This window comes from Arvicanthis niloticus, chromosome 4 (genome assembly GCF_011762505.2).
Source record: "Arvicanthis niloticus isolate mArvNil1 chromosome 4, mArvNil1.pat.X, whole genome shotgun sequence".
Lineage (NCBI taxonomy): Eukaryota > Metazoa > Chordata > Mammalia > Rodentia > Muridae > Arvicanthis > Arvicanthis niloticus.
Window position 1 is genome coordinate 94520240 of NC_047661.1, and position 24986 is coordinate 94545225.

The following is a 24986-nucleotide window of genomic DNA, read 5'->3' on the forward strand; positions in this document are numbered from 1 at the left end:
ACCATAATCCCAAAGCAGAAATAATACCTATGTCATTAAAAAAAATTAACAACAAAAACCAACAAGATCACTGAAGTTAAAACTTTCAGGTCATTGTGTATATGAGAACTAGAAATTGTCAAACCAAAGAATAGCAGAGAATCTCACTGCCCAGCTGAGAATGAACTTTCCTAATAATGAAATGTGGAATGAAGGAAGCCGGGCAGTGGTGGCGCACGCCTTTAATCCCAGCACTTGGGAGGCAGAGGCAGGTGGATTTCAGAGTTCGAGGCCAGCCTGGTCTACAGAGTGAGTGAGTTCCAGGATAGCCAGGGCTACACAGAGAAACCCTGTCTTGAAAAACAAACAACAGCAAAAAAAAAAAAAAAAAAAAAAAAAGCATGAAGGAAGCATTTGAAAAATCAATACCCAGGGTTGGTGTGGGTAGCACATTCCTTTGATCAACAAAGGCAGATAGATCTCCAAGACCTTGGAGTACATACCAGTTCCAGGCCAGAACTACACACGAGACTGTAGGGGGGTGGGGTGGGAAGAACCAATAAACAGGTGAAACCCATTCAACTTTATTAATAATTAAGAAACTTTAACACCATAATACTACTGAATAGGTAAATACTTTTAAGACGGTCAAATGAGAAACAAAGAATATTCCCACTCTCCACTGTTAGTTTCTCTAACAGCCCTGCAAAGTTGTTTTGTACAATGACATTGCAAAGCAATCTAACATCATCTAAGTTAAAATTGAAGATAATCATTATCTGTCAATTCCATTTGGTGGTTCAGGGCTGTAATCCCAGATTCTAAGCAGGCTGGAGGAATAGAAGCATAATCATAACTTCAAGGCCACCCAGACAGCTTATTGAGATTCTGGCTCAAAATAAAACAGTAGATAGAGAAGCAGAAAGCTGGGAACGAGGCTCAGTCATGGTAGAGGGCTTGCTTAGCTTGCCTAAGGCTCTAGGTTCATTTTACAGTATCTGTCTCTGTCTGTCTCTCTCCCTGTCTTCCTCCTTGGGTCCCTCCCTTTTTTTCTCTGGGTCCTTTCCTTCCTCTTAGTCTTACTAACCAAAACACAGTTGGCTAGTCAAGACTTGCATCACTTGGCACTAGTATTGATACCCCATTCAGATCTAGTGAATAGGTTCCAAAACATAGTTACAAAGATAAGAACACAATCAGATATGGAAACAGGATCTGAGTAAGATGATAAACTAGTTGTTTCCTGAAAATAAGATAGAATTAAGAGAACCCCTAAAGGAAGAAAGTTACATAGTATCTGTCACGAGCTGATTATCCACTTGTTAGGAACAACTGCTGTCTCTCATTATACAAGCAGGAACATAGACGATTATCAAGTCTATTCAATATGCCTATAAAAAGTTTAAGGGGAAAAGTTTTTAAAACTCAAGTTCTTTTGATTATTGCAATTTTGGGGGTGGTGTTGAGCCAGAGTTTCTCTAACAGCCCTGCCTATACTGGAATTCACTTGTTTGACCTGGCTGGCTTCAAATTCACAAAGATCCACCTTCCTCTGGGATCAAAGCCTTTTGTCACCACATCTGGCTATTGCGGATTTTTCTGATTAAGGCAATGATTTCTGTTTACTGCCTACAATAGATGAATGTGTGTTACACAGACTGGCAAAAATAGTGCATCTGTGTAAAGTTAAACAGCTTGTGAAAACCCTGACTGACCGACCTTCCAGTGCGGAGGGTTTCTCTCACCCCCTGCTTTTTTCTGTTTTGTTTCATTCTCTCTAATGCCTTAGATACTGTTGCAGATTTTTATTCTAAGAGGCAAGAACAATTGAATTTATTGGACATATACACAATGTATACATTTATATACCACCTATTAAAGAAAGTTCTAGTTCCCTCTCTCTCATTCTGTGCCTCTTGCTTTGCTTTGTTGTTGTTGTTGTTGTTTTTCTGCTCTGTTTTTTAAGAATGGGTCTCACAAAGCTCAGGGTGACAGGCCTTTAATTCCCAATGAGATATCTCTGCCTGCCCTAACCACATGCACTCTCGAAGTGCTGGGTTTCTGATGTTTCCTTTATCAGTTCCACTAGAGCTCAATCTGACCTTTCTTCAAGGGGCAAAGTAATTCAGGATTATAAGTTTGTGACCCGTTTCTTAAATGGGCCTGCTGCATCTGACATTCTCTAAGACTCAAAGACAAAGTGGTAACATGTTTATTTTAGATGTGAGAAATCAGTTTCGACAGTCTCAAGGACACTACATGGGAGGAGAAATTCCTAATCATGAAAAAGTGTTCCTGTATGATTCACAAATTGTGCTTCAGAACCTTGCTACAAAATATAGAAATGTCCTATTTTTCTGCCCTTACTGTAGTTACAGCAGACACCAGAAAAAGTTTGCTACTGACCCCTCAGGTCTTCAATTAGTGCCCCTCCTTGTGTGCCCTTAAAATATTCCTTTAAAAAAAAAAAAACCTTATTTATGTATGTGTGGGTGCAACTCTGTGTATGTATGTATGGCACATGCATGCAGGTGCTCCAAGATGGCCAGAAGAGGGCGTCGGATCCCTTAAAACTAGAGTTGTAAGTTGTTATGAGCTACATGATTTGAGTGGTGGAGACTGAACCCATGTCTCTGCAGCTCCTAAACATGATTTCTCTCCATTATCTGAACTAAAAAGATTGATTGATGGTGCGTGTGTACTTAACACCCCAAAACCCGGTTTTGTAAGCTGCCATCCCTCTCAACTTTTACCTTCTCCCTCCTTCAATCCTTTTACACCTCTTGGGGTGTGTGTGTGGGGGGGGGTGAGGTGTGTGTGTGTGTGTGTGTGTGTGTGTGTGTGTACCTTCTCCCTCCTTCAATCCTTTTACACCTCTCGGTGTGTGTGTGGGGGTGTGGGGTGTGTGTGTGTGTGTGTGTGTGTGTGTCTGTGTGTCTGTGTGTCTGTGTTTTTCAGTCGGCCCCGCCCCGCGCCCTGGTTGGCTGCCCGGTGGGAGGCTCGTTCCTTCCCTCCTATTGGCCGCTCAGGGAGGTGCGTCTCGCGTCTTGAGATTGGTCGCCTGGGTCTCTCCCAGCTGTGCGCTGCTGGCTATTTCCGGAGTAAGATGGCTGCAGCGCGTGTGCTGAGAAGCTGGAGCCGGAACTCTGTCAGACTGGTAAGCAGGATTGGATGGGTCTAAAGTTGGGAAGGAGTGATTTTGTAGATGTTATCCGAAGTGGTGTGTTTGCTTTCTTCTTCGAGTGCCTCGCGTCCTGTGAGCAAGTGATGGAAGGATGCATGCAAATCAGAAGGACAGAGAAGGTGGCGCTCCAGTGAAGCTGGGAACTCACTCCTTTCTCGTCCCCCGGCGCGATTCTCTGGCGATTAGCTTTGGGCAACTAGCTTTCCTCCCAGCGGCACCCACATCCTGGTCTTTCACCTGCTTAACTTTGCTTGAGTACTTTCTAGATATCAGGCATTGTGATGGGCACTGCAGACACAGAGATATGTTCCCACTGCCTGCCATACGCCGGCACTATTAACCTGACCTCAGGCAATTTTCAGTGTGGAGGAAGAGAAAAGCCTCTAGCTTGGGATCCACGCGGGCTGCACTTCTCTCCTTGGTCCACACTACATGTTGTTCCAACTTTTTATCATTGATTTACCACCCCCATTTCCAGTTCCCCCACGCTCACAGATTTTTAGCAACAACCGTGGATGTATCCCATTAAGTATCCTGTTTCTTCCTAATTACATAATTTCTTGAATACAGACGTTACCCATTTCCCTAGATATTCCTTTAGTGGTGACCTCCTGATCTCTCAAAACCCTTTCCCAGCCTGCTGTGTGTATTGGGCACTGGGCATATTACTATAACACAGCCAGCCATCATCTCTTTCCTCCTGAGATTGCCCATAATCCTGAGATTGTAACCTAGTAAAGAACAGGGGATAGGGAGGCAAGGAAAGACAGAAAGCCACGGCTTTAGAGAGAAGTGCTGTTATGAAACAATTGCTCAGAGCTACTGTGACACCTGGGGTGGACACCTGTGGAGCAGTGGGGCAAAAGTTAGGAATTTCTGGGGGGTAGTTAGTGTAAGGAGACTGTAAAGAAGTAGGAACTAGGCAGCAGAAGAGTACCCTTGTCAGCAGCACCTTACTAGGTATTATGGGCAGTTCTTCTGAGAGCTCTCCCTCTTGGCTTCTGAGAAACTAGCTTACCAATATTCCTCTTCTGATGTCCTTCAGCTGCTTCATCCCACCGCCCTCTTTTTCTTTTCAGCTTCTAAATACCGCACAAAGACTTCCATCAACAGTGCTCCCGTGAGCTCTCCACAGACCTGAAAACTTCCTATGACCTTTTCCATCTTTTGATGTGTGTGGATACACAGACACAATGGTGTGACGCAATGGTGTGACAGTTGCCCACAGTGTTTAGTACAGTAGTACAGTGACACGCTGGGCAGGCTTGTAGTATAAGAACTAGCACATAGCTTAGGTGGGCGATAAGTTAAGCCATTTGGTTTGTGTAAGCATAAGATAAGCACATAGACTAAATCATCTAATAGTGAATGGATTTCACACAGGCCTGTCATTAAGTGATATGTGACTACTAAAAAAAAAAGCCCTGGCTTTGGCCCTCTGTGCTTTTCCAACTTCCTGCATTATCTCTCCCATACCTTTGCATATAGTCGCCAACTGTTCTAATGGTTCCCTGGCATTCTCTGGTCTTCCAAATAAATAGGTCATATATTCTGCTGTCCAAGAGATCCCCCATTGCACAATTTTTTCAATCGCATGTAACACAAATCCAGTAAATGAACAGGACACCCTCTATGCATATAGACTACAGGTGATGTGCGTGACTGTCACTATTATCAGGGCAGACATTTCATCAGTTCAGTTGACCTTTCCCATACGGCCATAGGGGAGCTGCAACAACTCACTGGGAGGACTGAGGAAGGGATACTACCAGGCTGACATAAACAGTTAGAACACTGTTACATAGCTGCTACTAGCACAGGGGAGTTGGAAAAGCTAGCCTTTAGCCATCTTCCAGTGTTCCATAATGCCTCAGGGACGCAGACTCTGGGGTCCAGGATAGACCCCTTAAACCTGTTTGTCTTGACTCCAGCTTCCAAGTCTGAAGAAATCTAGCTACTATTTATGGCCTCACTATTAATTACAGATGTCTTAGTCTTTCCTAACTGGGCCTCTTGCCTTTGATCTGCCTCTTTTGTAATTCGTTTTCCATAGGCCTGCCATAATGATCTTATAAAATGAGGCACACATTAGATCATGCTATGTTCTTGTTTAAGAGTAATCTTTTTTAAAATGTCCCCAAGCCATGTGAAAATTATCATCTGGCTTCTCCAACCTCTGAAGTATCATTCTTTATTGAAAACCTGTTTATTCTACACATTATCTATTACCCACTTTGATTTCCCTTTCCACATCCTTAATTGTTCCTCTTTCATGCATCCATTGTTCAGTTTGACATATGAGACAGCATTCTGCGTCTGCCTTTGAGAATATAGTTTATTTCACTTAACTGCATGATCGCCAGTACCATACCTTTATCTTGAAAATAATTTGGTTTTTTGTATTATTATTTTAGCCACTTTGCTGGGCACTGATTATAGGCATCAATGAAAAAAAAAGATTAGAGTAAAAGTAACACACACACACACACACACACACACCCCTACACCCCTCACTCCAGCCCCAGCTCTGACAGTGCCCCCACTTGCTGCACAGAGAACTCTACAAAACAATTCCCAGATTCCACACTGTGCTCTCTTGATTGCAGACCTTTGCGCATGTATTTCTTCTGCCTCAGTGACTCTTGCCTCATCTGCAGCCCTGCTCTTCTCCTGGGTTACTCCCACTGCAGCTAACTCTCTCCAGCCAGGCTCCCTTAGAACACCCCACTGTGGGTGTGTTAATGGCATGAGTGCTTCCGTTTATCTCTCACTCTGCTGAACATTACATGTGGGCAGGAATCACCTGTGTTCCCTTCTGTATGTAACCACAGCGCTATATACACTGTGAGTGCCCATAAATGTTTGTTGAATGACTCAGAAAAAGAAGTTTTGTTTTCCTTTTTCTGTTTGTTCAGTTTTTGTTTTTGAGATAGTTTCTTTATATAACCCTGGTTGTCTTGGAACTCCCTTTGTAGACTAGGTTGACCTTGAACTCACAGAAATCTGCCTGCCTCTGCCTTCAAGTCCCAGGATTAAAAGAAGCCACCACCACCTGCCTTTTGCTTTTAACTAGTATATTATGAGGGTGGGAGACATGCCTTCTCTGGTTTAAAATTTTATTTTTCCTCCTTTCTGTTGTCTTTTAATCTCTTTACTTTTGCTAATTTTTTAAATCTCTCCTCTCTTTCTTGTCAAAGCAATCCAGGTGCTTTTCCTTACACAATACCCATTGTCACTCAGCTGCCCTTTCTCAGTCCCTGTTGACTAGGTCATTCAAGAACCCCTGTTTCTGTGTCAACTACAATCCTGCCTTGGCCTCTTTCTTTCCCTATAGTAACCTATCCTATGAGCTAATAGCAGACTGTTTCCTCATCCTGTCTCTATGTGACCCCATCCTCCAATGCGTATCTTCCCGCTCCTTACCCCACCATTCAGATACCCACCAGCCACCACTGTGAGTATCCTACTGTCCTTGACAGATCCGACCACACCAAATCAGGCTACTCACTGCTCCTGCAGCCTTGCTGATCAAATTCCTGTTGCAGTTTTTGTGTTTACATCATTCCCTGTGCCTTAGAAGTGTCCAATCTGGCTGGGCAGTGGTGGCGAAAGCCTTTAATCCCAGCACTTGGGAGGCAGAGGCAGGCAGATTTCTGAGTTCGAGGTCAGCCTGGTCTACAGAGTGAGTTCCAGGACAGCCAGGGCTACACAGAGAAACCCTGTCTTGAAAAACCAAAAAAAAAAAAAAAAAAAAAAAAAAGTGTCCATCTGCTCCTTGCTATTCATGCTTGGTGTACAAGGCCCAATTTAAATCTCCAAGGTCATGCTAACCCTCCTCCTACATAAATGCCTACTACTTAATGCCTTCCCTCCCCCCCCAACTACTTTTTTGGCCTATAATTTCTTACTATAAATAATAAGAGCACACATAACCATGCTTAAGAAAGAATTGTTTCTCCTAGATTATAGCTCGGAAAGAAAGGATTCTTTCTCTTGGCAGTGTGATGTGTCAGGAAGAACCTGGGTTTTGAAGTCAAGTTTACTTGGCTTCAGAGCTTAATTTTGCCACTTAATCACAGTGTGACCTGGAACAAATAACCTCTCCTCTGTCAACTTCTCATGTAAGGGTAATCATGTATATCTTCCAGGGGATAATGTGAGCTGGAGACCAGGGAATGTATATGAAAGCTTCAAGCACCTTGTACATGGTCCGCAAGCAGTTGGTGCATTTTTAATTGGGTAGTTTGCAACCCCCCTCCCCAATCTATTAGTGATTCCTTAGTAAGAGTTGTGTTATTGAAGGGAGAACCTTCTGTAGGTTAATTTTCTTCAAAAGTTTTAAAGCGTGAAATACATTATTTAAATCATAATTTTCATTAAGAGTCTCTACATTTTATATCTGAAGAAGCAGAGGTCATTACTTCTTTTTTTGTTGACCAAGAGCCAGGGTTGAAAATGTTGAAGGAGAAGGAAGGGCAAACAAAACAGGGTGTGTAGAGAAGAGAGTCCTGTCAATCTCCAATCAGCTTTAAGTTGTCAACTTAAATGACGCAAGGTTTTGTGGCTCCTAAATGTTACTCGTAATATAAATTAAATATAGACATTAGAGCCTGGTGAGATGGCTCATGGGAAAAGGCATTCATACGAATTGAATGTAGGCATTAGAGCCTGGTGAGTTGGCTCATGGGGAAAGGCACCTGCTGCACTGGTCTGAGGACCTGAGTTTCATCATTGGAACCCATGTCAGAAGCTGGATCTGATCATGCACATTTGTAATCCCAGCAATCCTATGGCCAAGTGAGAGGCAGAGACAGGAAAATGGCCCAGAAACTTGCTGGGGAGCTAGCCTGGGATATGCAGCTAGGCAGAAACAACAGGAGAGACCCTGCCTTAAAACAAAATGGAAGGAGAGAACTGACTCCCAAGAGTTATTCTCTGCCCTCCACATATATGCACTCACATTACACACTCCACAGATATGTACACACAGAGACATACAGACACAATAGTAAAACAAAAAATGTAAGTATAGGTATTATAAAAGTGAGTTACCAGGTGGACATGGGAGGCTGCCTGCAATCACATGTGGGAGGCAGAAACAGGAAATCTCCAGAGCAAGATGGCTAGCCACACTAACTGAAATGGTGAGCTCTGGGTTCAGTGGGGGTCTCTGCTAAAGTATGTACGATGGGCTGCCATTGAGAAGATCGTCAGTGTCAACCACAGGCCTTCATATGCACATGCACACATAATTATGAGAACATGCAAACAGAGGTAAGAGATGATTTAGGATGAGCTCTTTAAAGACAAGATACATATTTTTTTTTTGGGGGGGGGGGTTCGAGACAGGGTTTCTCTGTGTAGCCCTGGCTGTCCTAGAACTCACTCTGTAGACCAGGCTGGCCTCGAACTCAGAAATCCGCCTGCCTCTGCCACCCAAGTGCTGGGATCAAAGGCGTGCGCCACCACCGCCCAGCAAGATACATAATTTAAGAAAGGAACCCTCAATTTTTCTTTGCCTTCAGAAATCAGAAAACACTGCCACTCAAGAATTTGAATATAGGAGTGGAGAGATGGCTCGACAGTTAAGAGCACTTACTGCTCTTGAAGAGGACCTGAGTTCAATTCCCAGCACCCACACAGTAGCTCACAATCATCCTTAATTCCAGTTCCAGGGAATCCAACTCCCTCTTCTGTCCTCTACAGGTACCAGGCATACATGTGGGACACATACATGTATGCAGGCAAAACATTAATACACATAAAATAAATATTTTTTTAAATTAAGAGCTTAAGTATATTCTGTAGTCAGACTTTAATTTTATAATAGTTGCTTTTAGAAAAAAAGAACAAAATCCTTATTTATAAAAACATATTAAATATGACTTGTAAAATTAAGTGTGTTGGCATGAGCCTATAGTCCCAGTTGTCTGAGAGACTGAGACAGGAAGACCACTTAAGCAACAGTGTTCAAGACTAACCTGAGCAGCATAGGGAGACCTGTTGCCATACCCCAAATAACTAGTGTACACAACTACTGTGATGTTCTCTAGGAAAACGTAACTGGTATATAAGTAAAGTTTTAAATACTTACCAGGATTCTCAGAAACAAAGAGGCTAGAAATCATGGTCGTTGATGTTTAAAAGGTATAGTTATTGAATATTAATAACACTGAAAGGATAACTGTAAGAATAAATTATAAAGACACTTGGGTTTTGATATATAAAGTTGAGTGTATTTGGGCCTAATATGTTTTGACTCATACTAAGGCATTTTAAAAAATAGTTAACAGAGTCATCTATAAATTAATATAATGAAACCAGTGAGAGGGCTGAAAAGCAGTTCCGTAGTTCAGAGCACTGGCTGTTTTTCCAGAGTGCTGGGTTTCAGTTCCCAGCACCCACATCACAGCTCACAACTATCTGTAACTATGCAACAACCTCTTTTGGCTTCTCTGGATAACAGGCACACACACAGTACACATGCATACATGTAGAGAAACACTCATACACATACTATAAAAAATTAATATCTCTTAAAAAGAAAGAAAACCATTTGGGCATGCCAAGAAACCATGGATTCAGTATTCCCCCCCCCCCCCCCAGGACAGAGGAAAAATAAATGTGGAAAAACAAAACTTTAGGACTTAATATATGTTTTTCATTATCTTCAATGCTCTTGGTCACTGTGGATGGAGTTTTTTGTTGGTGGTGGTTGTTTCTGAAGTCCTGGGGATGAGCTCAGGAGCCATGCATGTTAGCCGGCTGCTTTGCACTGAGCTACATCTGCAGTCTCAGGTTTCCTTCATAACATTATCTCAGAAAGTCGAACAACCTGAGCATGTCTACCCACTGACGTGGAAGGGACTTAAGACAGTGGTTTTAGACATGCAAACTTATGTGACTCTGGGAGTAATGTGACTTGAGCCTATGGTTTCTCTATGGTAGAGTTTGAGACGGGCAGTGGTGGCGCACGCCTTTAATCCCAGCACTTGGGGGGGGTGGGGGGGCAGGCAGAGGCAGGCAGATTTCTGGGTTCGAGACCAACCTGGTCTACAGAGTGAAAAAGAGTTTGAGTTCTTTGATTACTGGAACAGACATAATTTAGAAAGTAATTAGATTAGTTTCATCAGCTGTGATTGTGCCTGCTGCTGAATCTGTATTCATTCCTGCTGTATTCTGGATTTGCCTAGGTAATTCATTACCGGCATGAGCATCAACCTAAAACAGAACTAAACGAATTTCAGTACATACTTAAACAGCCATTAAAATAGTGTACACTTTTATTTGGTGGGGGAGGTCAGTAAACCCTCAGCTTTCTGCATATGGGACACACACTCTTTTCAATAAACTTCACTCCCCACCTCTGAAGATTTATAAATTCTTTTTGTTTTCTTTTCTCTTTGGTAGAGCTATGTTCGTTATTTTCAAACATGTAATAAGGGACGTGTTTTGAAGCCAAAATATGTGTGTTCTGTGGGTTATCCATTGCTCAAGTACAGCCAACCACATCACTCCCTGAGAACAGCAGCCGGTGAGTCAAATAGTGCCCTTATCTTTACGGATTCTTTTTCTCAGTCACTGAAGACTTAACCAAAATAAAACAGTTGACCCTGTATTTCTGGCATTGCTCCTCCCACCTCTACCCATTTCCTATTTCCCATCCCACTCGCATCCACAGTTTCCCATAATGCTGTGTTTTTTACAGTTGAGGCTGGGTTATACCTGGTCATCTGTTGTTTATTCTCTGATTTTCTAGGTACAATCATTAGCACTGATGTGACCTCCTAAGTTAAGGTAAATTTTAACTTAGTAGAATCATGTGTATATTCGTGTGCACAGTCATTCTGTCGGAGAGGTGAAACAATCTGCCGTTAGAGTGGTAATCACCCTGATTGAGTAGCGTTCTGCCAGACTAGAGAGTTCCTGGCTTTAATCCGCTTACCTTTCCCCCAGCTACCCAGCCTCTGTAAGTAACTCAAGGCCTCAAGTATTAGATTTGGCAAAGGCAAAGGTGTAAGAGCTTTTTTCTGCTAGTCTTTTCAGAACCCTGACAAAGACCCTCGACTTCATTATTTACTTACAAATTTGGCAGGTCCAGGGCCTTAGTGTGTGCTGACAGCGAGAAGCAGAAATTCTAGGCAGATCCTGCCCAACTTTCTGTGCTTTTATATGCCACCCTCAATGGTCGCAGACAATGTAAACGTTACATTCAACATGGTTTCTGAAGAGATTTGTACCTATTTATATATGCACACAAATTTTATACTATACATGTGTCTTATCCCTAGCACCACATATACAATATGCATAGTAACTTATTTTGGTAATTGTATGGATGGAACGTGTGTGTTTGTGTTGAAGGATATTTGATTACACCCAAGATTGTGTTGTTTACTGAAAAAACTGTTTCTAGTTGTGGTGTGGCTCAGCCCTTAGCATGCACCTTTAATCCCTCTGGCTGGAATAAGGACACACCCTCAGTACACACCTTTAATGACAAACAATGGAAGTAAGGCTTGTTGGAGGAAGCACCCACAGTTTGAAAGTGATGACTAATTGAGTGGCCAACAAAGTAATGAATCAGAGACAGATTTGATAGAATAGGATCTGCCCGACTCTCTTGAAAAGAGAGAGGAAAAAGAGGCTGCTCAAGAGAGCACCACAGAAAAGAGAGAGAAAGAAAAAAGGGGAAAGGAGGCAGTTTTACAGAGACAAGATACAGAAAGAACAAGCTAGACACAAGTAAAGACAGAACGAGTCAAAGGATGAGAAGGAGCCAGAAGATTAGAACAGATTGCTGAAGTTAGTATGAGGCCAAGCAGAGCCATTCAGGAAAAGCTGAGAGGGAAGCCAGATTCAATCAATGAGTTTGGAGAGGAGTTTGAGTCAGGTGAGTGAACAGCTAGGCACAGGTCAGAAAGAGCAAGAAAGAATGAACTTATTCAGCAGCAAGTCTCAGAGGCTAAAAATACTCTAGGCCTAGATAAGGTTATACAAAAGCTGAAAGCTTCCAGGACTAGGCCTAAGTTAGCAGATAAAGGCAGTAAGCCTTGGAAACAACAATTACTTCTCGAACAAAAGATATTTTTACATGTATGTGTGGTGTGTGTTTCTGTGTATGGTATGTGTGATGCATGTGTGTGGTGTATATGTATGTATATGGGGTGTGTGTGTGTGTGTGTGTTGCGGTGCTAAAGATAAAACCCAAGGCCTCACACATGGAGACAACCCTTCTTCCTCTCAGCTCACTCTGTTCAAGCAAAGACTTCCATTTTCTTTCTTCCTTTTTTTTTTTTTTTTTAAAGGATTTTATTTATTTTATATACATGACAAGTACACTGTAGCTGTCTTCAGACATGCCAGAAGAGGGCATCAGATCCCATTACAGATGGTTCTGAGCCACCATGTGGTTGCTGGGAATTGAACTCAGGACCTCTGGAAGAGAAGTCAATGCTCTTAACTGCTGAGCCATTTCTCCAGCCCCAAGACTTCCATTTTCTAACCCTGATTACTTGGTACTTCCCAGAGAAAGTAGGGACCCTGCAGGAGGGACAGCGACTTCCTGCTTTGTCCTTTAAACACTTCTCATGAACTTTATTTAGGTCTTTGTGTCTATCAATTGCAGGTTATACGGACTCCTGTTTGTTTATTTGTTTTTAAGATAGGAATTTACTGTGTAACTCTGGCTGTCCTGGGACTCATTTCGTTGTGAGCATTTATTAAGAAAGTGTTTGTGCGGGGCACTGCCCTAGGAACACATCAGCACACAAATAAGAGGTCTTTACATTGGTCAGATTAACCAAAGTCGGATATATGTTAAAGTACCTGCTGTCTTGGTCACTCACCATCCTTTAAAGTCTCTCTTACACTGCTTAATGGAGAGAGGAAAGGAAAGCCTTAGAAATAATTTGGCAGAGCGTGATTTGGACATATTAGAAGTGTTTAGGCATGGTAATAGTACATGACTGTAATCCCAGCATCTGGGAGGCAGAGGCAGGCAGATCTCTGAGTTTGAGACCACCCTGGCCTATATATGGAGTTCCGGGGCAGCCAGGGCTACATGACAGAGTGAGGCCCTGTCTCAAAAGATCGAACAACAGTAAGTAGGCCATTTTTTGTACATTGATACTGTTTTGAATGGTCAGGAACTTCTTAGGAGAGACATCTATAACCCTATCAAAGAACATTCATTGGGAAGTTGGAAAACATAAGTTCAGTGCCAGTGGGTATGTGTCTTGGAGTAATTTTTGTAAACCCTTAGTGTCTATGCTTTTTAAAGTTACAAAACGCTGGGGTATTTGTTTTTGGGGTTTTGTTTTTGTTTTTTGGATTGGTTATTTTGGGTTTGGTTGTCTATAAGATGGAACAGTTTCTGCCTCTGCTTGAGAACGTATTCTAATTTTAGAAATAAAAGCATCTATTGCTAATACATATTTAATGAGATCTTTTCCCATTTGTTTTTGAAGTGCTCCAGGGACAGGTTGTTCAGTTCAAACTCTCCGACATCGGAGAAGGGATTCGAGAAGTAACTATTAAGGAATGGTAAGTTAGTCTCAAAGTATTTTTTAAGTCAATGGAAAATTAATTGAATGTACAAAGAGTAAGGCTCAAATTGAGAAGCTTTTTTACTAATATGCTGGTAGCAGAAGTCATTCCACAAATAACTTTCTTTGATGTGATTTATTAGTGATCTCTACTTTTTTGTTTGTTTGTTTGTTTGTTTGGGTTTTTTTTGGTTTTTTGAGACAGGGTTTCTCTGTGTAGTTCTGGCTGTCCTGGAACTCACTCTGTAGACCAGGCTGGCCTCGAACTCAGAAATCCGCCTGCCTCTGCCGCCCAAGTGCTGGGATTACAGGCATGCACCACCACCGCCCAGCCATCTCTACTTTATGTGTGTGTGTTTTGCCTGCATGTATGTCTGTACACTGTGTGCATGCCTGATCCTCTCAGAGGTCAAAATGGGGTACAGAATCCCCTGGAACTGGAGTTACAGATGGCTGTGTGCAACCAGATGGTTGGTGGGAATTGAACCCTGTGCCCTTAATGGCTGAATGGCTGAGCCATCTCTCTAGTCCTTGTTTCTTTCTCTTACAAAAAAAAAAAAAAAAAAAAAAAAACCAAAAAAAATCCTTTAACTGTTTATTCTTTGCTTCAGCTAAAAAAGAGATTGATTTCTAAGAGATGGTAAATTGATATAAAACCAGGGCAGCACAACTATCAGATCCAGTGCCCTGAGCCTGCAAACTAGATGCACCACTGCCTCTGAGTTATGCCCAGCCACCTGGAAGAATCTAATGTGTGAACTCCTACTTTCCTTCCTACTGTTTGAAAGTGATCCTGTCATCTAACTCTCTACTAATCAACCTGGCTTGATCCATGGCACCTGTCACAGTACCTGGCAAGGTAAGCCTTGCCTACAGGCTTACAAGATACATTTACCTGAAAGGCACAAATCAAAAGATTCTCCTGAAATCTTAAAGATTTAGGACTGGAGAAATGACTCAGTGGATGGGAGCATGGGCTGCTCTTTCAAAGGTCCTGAGTTCAGTTCCCAGCGACCACATTTGGCAGCTCACAACTGCATGTAACTTCTTCACCGATGGGGAGAGCTTCTGCCTCTGGCCTCAACAGGAAACCACCCAAGTGCTCTCAGATTTACATGCCCCCCACAATTAAAACAAAAACTTTAAAGAAATACATAATACAGATAGATACATAGATGCATGCTTGTATATGCACATTCATATGTGCGTGCATATGTACACACAGACATACATGCTTGATACAAAAGGCAGACACCCTCTCCATCCTTTTGTTTCTTTTTTTTCTTTCTTTTTATTTATTTTTTTTATTTTTTATTGGATGTTTTATATACATTTCAGATGCCATCCCCTTTCCCCATTTCCCCTCCCTAGAAAACCCCTATCCCATGCCCCCTTTTCCTTTTTGCTTTTATGCAATTTTTAAAAATGTTAATCAAAGGCTTTATAAGTTTGGTAATGCTCAATCAGAAGTGTAACCCAATACCTAACTTAGATATATCAACTATCTTTGACTGGTGGAGACACGTGAACATCTGCCTCCATGTCCCCCCCCCCCCACCTCTTTCTCTCTTAGGGTGTTTTCTATATTTTATTTAGAGATAGCTGAGTGGAGTTAACAGACAACAGTCCAGATTACCTTACATGGATAGTTGGTTTTCAAAACGTCAGAAGTCCACAGAATTGACGTTATAAACATTTCTATATTAACATCCTTTTGTTTCTTGCATCTTCTGGGGAAAGATGCCTCTTGGCACTGAACCTAGTTTTAAAGGTGTTTAGAAATAGCGGTTATGATAACCAATAGATTTCTCCTTCACTGTAGTTCTTTTTTTCCCTTCAGGATAGGATTTTGCACTATAGCCCAAGCTAGCCTCAAACTTGCCATCCTTCTGCCTCAGCCTTCTGTGACCTCAGTGCTGGGTTACTCGTTATGTGCCACTGCTGGAGACTTCAGTACTTTTTAAAGGCCCGGACTGAGGCTGGTGAACGTCACTTCCTCTACTTAGCATTTTCTGCATTGTAAGCAGGGGATGTTAGTAAGCAGCCTTCCTTCCTTACAGGTGGCTTTCCTGGCACTGTGTAACTGTGGTGTGAGCCAAGAAACCAGTTAGCTGCCTCACCTGTGGCTCACCTGTTCTCTGAGGAGCCACTGTCTCTCAACTACTAGCCTTAAAACTTTTAGACTTACTTATTTTACTCAGTGTGTTTGAATATTTTGTCTACATGTATGTGTGTGCACCACACCCCTGGTACCCAGAGCTTATAGAAGGTGATGCCGCTCTCTCTGTGTCCTTATGTAGAGTCAGATAACAGTCATGGCTGTCCCAACTGACAGTGACCGTCCACATGATTGCAGTGTCTTGGAAATGTCTCACACTCCCAAGGACTGTGTACATTTGACTTGTTGATGCTTTACTTCAAGACCAACTCTAGTCTTTCTAGACTAAGAAAGTCTTAACACTTCTTACTTTCTATCTTATTGAATTTTGTACATCTTCATGCGTAGTAAAGGGGTTAAGGCTCTTAGAAGAGGAGATTGTTTTTTTCCTAATGAGAATCTTAAGGCTGGGCTTGGTTTTCCCAGCTACTTTGAAGGGTGAGACTGGAGGATCTCAAGTTTGAGGTAAGCCTGCACTACACAGAGAGAACCTGTCCCCCTCACTCCAAATTAAATAGTTTGTTTTTCTATCTCTTACTTTTGAGATGGGGGCATTCAATACATAGCCTTGGCTGGCCTTGAACTTGTGATCTTCCCGCCTCTGTGTCTGCACACCATGCCTAGCTATAACTTTCCTAAATGACAAGTGTGTCACTTGTTTCTCATGACTTCTTTAGGAATTATTGAGAGCTTTCTTGTGTTTGTTCTCTAACTTAGTATTTACAAATGACTCAAGAAAAAATATATGTATGATGTTATACTTAGAAAATGCTAAAAAAAATAGTGTACCCTATACTTGTAATCCCAGCATTTGGGAGGCTAAGGCAGGAGGATGACTCTGAGTTTGAGGCCAGCCTAAGCTACACCGTGGGACCCTGGAGAAAGAGAGAGCATTATATCCATATAGTTGGATTGCTTAAGCTTGCTTTTTTTTTTTTTTTTTTTTTTTTTTTTTTGAGTTTTAAACTGTAGTGTTTAAACCATATGTATTTTATGTAATTACTGATAAGGTAAGATTTTTGTCTGCCATTTTGTTGATGTTTCATGTGCGTAAGTATTTTTTCCCATCATTATCTCATTTCATGTTAAATAGATACTCCAAGTGTGCTGTTTGAATTCTCCTCTAACTTATCTATCATTACATATAATTATTCTTTATTCCTTCACATGGATCTGAGTTACTGTTCAGGGTTTTTTATTTCAGGCTGACGGATTCTTAGTATTTCTTGAAGGGTGAATGTCAGTCACTAGTTTTATCTGTTTTAGTTCTGGAAAGACATTAATTTTTCCTAAAGATTTAATTTCATTATTTGTGCTGGTCTTTGTTGTGACTCACAGGTGTCATAGCTGCCTAGGACTGTTGGCTGCCTCCCTCCTTAGGAAGCTTTCGTGACCTTCTGGTACCATGAAAGCTAGTCTTCCAGGAGGGTCAGTTCAGGTCAGTTCCAGCTCAGGGGCCTCTGGGCCTATGTATGTGGTGTTTCCACAATAGGGACTCACATTCCACCTCTAGAGGGCAGCCAAGAGCAATAGCTATAGTCTGAGGTGTGGGGAGGCTCTTGGACAGTTCTCAGCAACACCTCAAAAGAGGCCTGGTGTTGGACCTTAGAAGGATCATTGTCAGCCCAAATGTGAAAATTTCATTTAAACTATTTATACACAGATTTATGTATATTACAGTGCTTTATTTTGTGTTTGTGTAGCTAGGTAGTCAATAGTATCATTCCTTGTGGCCTTTTCAGACTTCCTTATTTTTACTGTACGTCTCTCCCACTTTTGTTTTTATTTCCTTCCTACCTCCCTACTTCGTGCCCCTCATCTTTCCAGTTTTCCCCATCAGAAAACTGTGCCCTGCTGTCCTCTTCTCTGTTGCTCCTGCCTCTACTGCCCTGGCAATGGTCCCTTTTTTGCCTTGTGTGTTTCTGTAGTTTTCCAGAATAGGTTCTCACATTTGAAGAGTTGGAGCTTGGAGCCTCAGATCAAGGAGAACATGATGTTTGTCTTCCTGTGTCTGGTTCCCCTTAGTCAGCATAATATTTTCACATTCTACCCACTTACCTGCAAAGTCCATGATTTCATTTTTCTTTGCAGCTGAGTAGTATTCCAGGTGTATGTGGGTCACGTTTCCTTATTTTTTCACCAGCTGAAGGGCGTTTGGGTTGTTTCCATTTCCGGGCGGTTGTGAATACAGCAGCAGTCAGCAGTAACCGAGCTGAGCCAGTATCTGTGAAGTGGGACGTGCGGCTTCTTTGGACAGATGCCAGCAAGTAAGACAGCTGGCTCATATGGTAGATTTATTCTAGCTTTTGAGAATTCTCCACAGATGTGAGATTGCCAGAGTGATCTAACCAGTTTGCCATCCCACCGACAGTGAGGGAAGGTTTCCTTTGCCATCCCACCGATAGTGAGGGAAGGTTTCCTTTGCCATCCCACCGACGGTGAGGGGGGTTCCCCTTGCCCCACACTCCCTCTAATGTCCCTTGTCAATTGTGTTGTTGATCTTCACCACTGTGACTTGGGTAAGATGAGTCCTCAAAGTTGGTTTGATTTATATTTTCCTAATTGCTACGGAAAATGAACATTCTTTTAAAATATTTTTTAGCTTTTTGGTTTTTTCTTTCTTTTAAGAACGCCCTGTTTAGGTCCCAGCCCCATCCCCCACCCCACCCCCCTTTTAATGAGTTTTGTCTTTTTGACTCTTTGTTTTTTGAGTTCTTTATATGTTTGGGATATTAACCTCCGTCAGATGCATAGCTGGCAAAGGCTCTCTCCGCTCTGTGAGCTTCGTCTTCACCAAGCTCACTGCTTCTCGAAGTGTGCAGAAGTCTTATGTCAGTTGTTGGCTTTCCTGCACCTATTTCATGTAAGCTATTACCTGTGTTTTCTTCTGGAAGTTCCAGGTTTAACATTGAGGTCATTATTTCTTAAAATATTCCTTCCTTCCCTCCTTCCTTTCTTTCCTTTCTTTTTCAGACAGGGTCTCACCATGTATCCTGGGCTGACCTCAAACTTATGATCCTCCTGACTCGGCCATCTGTGTGCTGGGCTCACAGGTCTGTGTTACCATGCTCAGCTTCTTGAAGTGTCATTTTGACCCTGTGACCTTTCTTTCCTCCTGAGACTCCAGCATGTGTGTTAGTGTGCTCTATGACATTGTCTCATCCTCAGATTCACTGGTTCTTTCATCTACTAAAGAGAATCCGCTGTTCAGCCCTTCTGGTACCTTTCTATCTTAATCAGTCTTTAACAGCAGAATTTGGTGTCTTTTGTCATGTATCTATTTCGGCCACTTTGTTGCTATTTTCTGTTTTACTAGACATCATTTTCCCCATCTTCCTTCAGTTTTGGAGCATTATCTTTGTTTTTGCAGACTGCAGCTGGACTAGGCAAAAAGAGGATGGTATTCAGGCAAGTGAAAATCACAAAGGATGCCTACTGACGACGTCACCATCGTCCTTATCATAGTTATTTACTTCTAAAATCACTCTTTAAGTCTGATCAGATTCTAATACAGGTTAAATATAATTTATCTGGGTGTTTAGGACCAAACTGCTTCAGATTTTGTATCATAGGTTATAGAATTCTTGCTTAGGCCTCAGCATTTGAGCATCTGAAATCTAAGGTTTTGAGCATCATTGTTGGGACAGAAAAAAACAATTCAGATTTTGTATTTTCTAATTAGGGATGCTCCTTACGTAGTATTATACAACAAGAGGAAATACCACTCAAATATAATGTTTTAAGAACTTATTTAACAGAAATGGAGAGATGATTTGGCAGTTAAGAGCACCGGCTGCTCTTCCAGAGGACCTAGGTTCAATTCCCAGCACCCACATGGCAGCTCACAACTATTTGTAACTCCCCTTCCAGGGGATCTGACATCCTCATACAGGCATACAAACACGCAAAACACCCATGTATATAAAATTAAAAAAAAATAGTTTAGGGGAGCTTGAGAGATAGCACAGGGGTTAAGAGTACTGGCTGCTCTCCCAGATGACCTAGGTTCAATTCCTAGCACCCATATGGCAACTCACAACTGTCTGTAACTCCAGTTCCAGGGGATCTGACACTCACACAGACATACATGCAGGCAAAACACCAGTGCGTATAAAATAAGAATAAATAAATCTCTTTAAAAAAGAACTTGTGTACCTGAATGTGTAATTAAACCTTGAGATAAAGGGTTTAGTTTTTAATTTTATCATTTGTTAGGGGTTTGTCTGAAACTCTGAAAACCTTTTCATCTCTTCTAAAATATTTCTTAGTGCAACATCTGGACGTCAATGTTGAGCTAGATGGCCTGTGATGTGACTTCAAGTGGCATTTACATGAACATGCAAGGATGACTTGAAATCATGACTATTCATGTAAAAGTGTCTGTATCTCTCCCTCCTAGGTATGTAAAAGAAGGAGATACGGTATCTCAGTTTGACAGCATCTGTGAAGTTCAAAGCGACAAGGCCTCTGTCACCATCACCAGCCGTTACGATGGTGTCATTAAGAGGCTCTATTACAATCTAGACGAAATTGCTTATGTGGGGAAACCACTGATAGACATCGAGACAGAAGCTTTAAAGGGTGAGCATGTCTGGCTGCATTCGTTACTGCTTTCCTTTTGTTGCTGAATCCCAATATAAAATAGTCCCTGCCCGCCATGGTGGTACACTTATAATTCCAGACCTTGAGTGGTGGAGTCAGGAGGATTCGGAGTTCGAAGCCAGCTTAGGCTACGTAGCAAGTTTAAACCTATCCCTGGCTACAGAGAAACTCTGTCTCAAATAGGATAATTCTAAGGTATGGAGTCTGGGTTGAGGATTTAGAACAGAAAATTAGGAAAACTGAAAAGATTTTCTGTGTGATCCCTGATTATCTTTCAATCTGATACCACACCAAAAACCTGTACAGTAAGACTTCATTTGTCTGATGTCTGCCTTCTGGAAACTTTGATGTTCAATGAAGCAAGAAGCTCTCTCGGGGACTAATGGTTGAAGTCCAGAACATTGGTCAGTAAGAGCACAAATTGGAGACTAGAAGAGTTAAATCTAACATAGTAGGATAGCGGGTTCAATGTCTCAGATCTGGAATCCTCCCCGGCTTGGCCTCTGTGCAGATGGCCAGTCATGACACATCACAGCAGGATTTTGTATAGGAGCAGGCGTCACCTCTGAGACCTAAGAGTGGAGGGAGAGCTTCAGGGTTGTAGGAGAGCACACCTGTGACCACCTAAGGACAACTCACTGGGCCCCAACCCTTAAAACTTCCATGGTACGTCTCAGTGTTGCAATCCAGAGTTAGTCATAGACCAATAACTGTGGGGGGGGGGGGGCGGCAGGGTATGATCTTGCTCATGTGTGTATGTGAGCGTGCATGTGGAGGTTGATAGCCAATGTCTTCCTCAGTCACTTCCCACCTTATCTGAGGGACTGTGTCTCACTGAACCTGGAGCTCATTAGTTCCGTCCTGCTCACTGGACATTGAGCTCCAGATAGATTTGTTGTCTTTCCCCCCCCCTCCCCTGTCTTCCTCCCCCTGGTGCTGGAGTCATTGACACACACTGCAACACCTGACATTTACTGGGTGCTGAGGAGCCAAACTCAGGTCCTTAGGCTTGTATAACAGGTGCTTTATTGATGCAGCGCTCTGGCCAGCCCAGCCACTAAGCTTTTGAAGAGATGTTTCTGACTGAAGTTGTCTAACCTTGCTTCCAGATTCAGAAGAAGATGTGGTTGAAACTCCTGCTGTGTCCCATGAGGAGCACACTCACCAAGAGATAAAAGGCCAGAAAACACTGGCAACGCCTGCAGTTCGTCGGCTGGCGATGGAAAACAATGTAAGTCTAATTAAAACTGAAGTTTGAGACTACATAGAAAGTATACATTTGTATCAATGGGAAAAAAAAAAAAAAGCTCTCTGTGAAATGGTTTAAGCTGAAATTAATGAAAGTGGTTCCAGGGCTGGAGAGATGGCTCAGCGGTTATGAGCACTGACTGGTCCTCTAGAGGTCCTGAGTTTAATTCCCAGCAACCACATGGTGGCTCAGAACCATCTATAATGGGGTCTGATGCCCTCTACTGGTGTGTCTGAAGAGAGCGACAGCGTATTCACATATATTAAATCAATCAATCAGTCAGTCAGTCAATCAATCAATAAATAACTCTTTTAAAAAAAAAAAAAAAGCCGGGCGGTGGTGGCGCACACCTTTAATCTCAGCACTTGGGAGGCATAAGCAGGCGGATTTCTGAGTTCAAGGCCAGCCTGGTCTACAGAGTGAGTTCCAGGACAGCCAGGGCTACACAGAGAAACCCTGTCTTGAAAAAACAAAAACAAAAAACAAAAAAAGTGGTTCCAATAGTAAAGTGATCATGGCGCAGAAGCACCTGGGAGATGGCCAGACTGTTATAAGCATCTGCTGCTCCCAGAGGACCTGGGTTCTGTTCCCGGGACCATAGTGGGTGGGTGGCTCACAACCACTACCACCAACCCCTGCTCTACTGTACCTGATACCCTCTTCTGATATCTAATAACACTTCGAATATATGTGATATAAATTTACACAATCATTCATACCAATAAAAATGAATCTTAAAAAAAGCACCGGGAAGAAATGGCAGGACAACATGAACTTAGCACTTCATATTACTTGAATAATGTGGTGTCTTTTTCCTTCCCCAGAGCCCAGTAGCAATAGCAGTTAATGTTCCTTAAATATAATATTTCTAAATGCCAATGTCTTGGGGCTGGGGAGATAAAGTGGCTTACGAGGTGAAATGCTTACTGCACAAAGCTGAGCCCCCCCCCCCCCCCACACACACACACAAGAAGCCTGGCATGGTGGTGCGCATGTGTAATTCCAGCATTCGGGACGGAGAGCTTGAAGGAGCCCCAGGGTTCACTGGCTAGCCAGTCTGGTCTCAGTCGGCAAACTTCAGATGTAGTGAGAGACCCCGTCGCAAAAAATAAGCTCTTGAGAAATGACCCCAGAGGTTAGCCTCTGACCTCCACACGCACAGGCTCGGTGTGAACATGTACCCATACTCATATGAACACACACACACACAGGCACACATGTACACACCAGTGTTTTACTCTGGGTCACCTAGAGGCACGTTTAAGAATTTGGACGCCTGTGATTGATTTCTTAAAGCAAAAGTCTATAAAGGGAAGGAGAGGGTGGCAAAGGGGAGACTAAGAATCGGACAGAAATGGACGTAGTAACAAAACTCAACCAAACCACACTGTGCTGAGATGGGAGATTTGTGCTGTCTTTGTCCATCTGTAAGTCACTCAACTTTTCATAACTCCAACAAAATCCTCCCAAATAAACCACCTTCTAAAGAAGAAATGTTTAATTTGGCTCCTAGCTTCCTAGTCTTCAGTCATGACCAGTCAGCCCCTGGGTTCTAGGTGTGTGGTGGAGCAGCACATCATGGTAGGAGTGCCAGGGGAAAAAGCTTGCTCTCCTCAGAGCTGGGAATGAAAAGGTCATCCACAGTGCCCTTTGATGACATACTCATAGAAACTGGAAAATCTCCTCATAGACTCCAACTCAAAGTCTCCATGTTGTCCTAACTCTACCAAATTAAACCAGTCCTTTATTTTATTTATTTTTTATGTTTATGTATGTATGCTTAAAAAAAAAAAAAAAAAGATAGGATCTCATGTGGTCCAAGCTGGCCTCAAAAATCACTGTATAGCCCAGGCTATCCTCATAATCTATTCTTCTACCTCAGTCTTTAGAGTACCGGAATTATAGGCAATCCCCACCGTACTCTGCCAAGCACAAGCCTTGCACACAGACCTTGTAGAACATTCCAGATCCAAACTGTAGCCTATTCTGTGACTGCATGGTGGATAACAGCCCAGACAGCATGGCTTCCTGACACTGACAGGAATTTAGATGCCTCCATTATCCTCACAGATAAGGAGTTATTGTGAAACCTACAGTGGGAAAGTTGCCAGTGCAGTTCCAACAGTGAGGCCAGAGTTTACCAGAGACTGTCCCTCAGAACCATTGGTGCCAGTCACCAGCCTTCCCATCCACTGTCTCAAGCATGTATGTGCCAGGCCCCAGACACAATGGCTCAGATTCTTACAACAGCCCTTCAGCGTGTTTGGATCCTCACTGTTGCTGGTGACAAAGGACAGGGAGGTGTGTTGCCTTGTCTAAACCCAAAGTAAACAGCAGACCTGGGAGACTGGAGTTCTGTGTACACAGCTGAGTTCTTCCCACTCGGCTCAGTGGTGCAGAGTATTTCTGAGAAAAGTAGTTGTTACCATGGGGGAAAACCCCAAAAGTTTGTATTGTGCACATGTGTAATTGGACTGTGGAAATGTTGGTACAGTTCTGCTTATGGGAAGAACACTGTTCAGAGGAGTGCTCTGTGATGCGTTCTGCCTGTGTGCTCAAGGGCAGATGGTCCACAAACTGATTTACACCCCTAGCCCATTTTAGGGGAGAAGTTTGAAATACAGGCTATGTATCTCAGGCTCATCTGGCACTTGCTATTGTAGCCCAGTCTGGCCTTAAATTCACAATCCCCCTGCCTCTGCTTCCTAAATGGTAAGATTATAAGCCTGGGTTACCATAACATCTGGCTTCTCTGTGGCTTTTCTTTACATTCAAATTTTGTTTTTTGTTTTGTTTGTTTTTTAATTTATTCTTCTCTCATTCAATACATGCCTACCACAGTTTCCCCTCCCAGTCCGTGTTATCCCCCAACCCCCCAGCCCAGATTCACTCCTCCTCATTTCCCTTCAGAAAAGTGCAGGCCTCCCAGAGACATCAACCTAGCACAGTGTAACAAAATACCACAAGCCTAGACACAAACCCTCACATCAAGGCTCAGCAAGGCAACCGAGTAGGAGGAAAAGCATCCCTGGAGCAGGGGAAAAGAGTCACAGACACACCCATTCCCACTGTTAGGAGGCCCACAGAAATACCAAGCTTACACCCGTAACATATGAGGAAGGCTAGTGCAGACCATGCGGGCTCCATGATTGCTGCTTCAGTCTCTGAGCTCCTGTGAGCCTTGCTTTGTTGGTTCTGTGAACCGTGTACTCCTGGTGTCCTTGACCCCTCTGGCTCCTACACTTTTTCCTCTCTGTCTTCTGTGGG

At 42.7% G+C, this 24986-nt stretch overlaps 1 protein-coding gene across 2 annotated transcripts in view; it reads left to right on the forward strand.

The window, feature by feature from the left end:
• The first annotated feature begins 3011 nt into the window (after positions 1 to 3011).
• Positions 3012 to 24986, forward strand: part of Dbt (dihydrolipoamide branched chain transacylase E2) — a 33208-nt gene continuing 11233 nt past the window's right edge. For both annotated transcript variants that reach the window (XM_034500021.2, XM_076933166.1), the window contains exons 1-5: positions 3012 to 3136; positions 10574 to 10697; positions 13633 to 13708; positions 20268 to 20449; positions 21580 to 21701. In XM_034500021.2, coding sequence (XP_034355912.1) covers positions 3086 to 3136; positions 10574 to 10697; positions 13633 to 13708; positions 20268 to 20449; positions 21580 to 21701 — 555 coding nt within the window. In that variant the 5' untranslated portion in view covers positions 3012 to 3085. The remainder of the gene's footprint in view (positions 3137 to 10573; positions 10698 to 13632; positions 13709 to 20267; positions 20450 to 21579; positions 21702 to 24986) is intronic.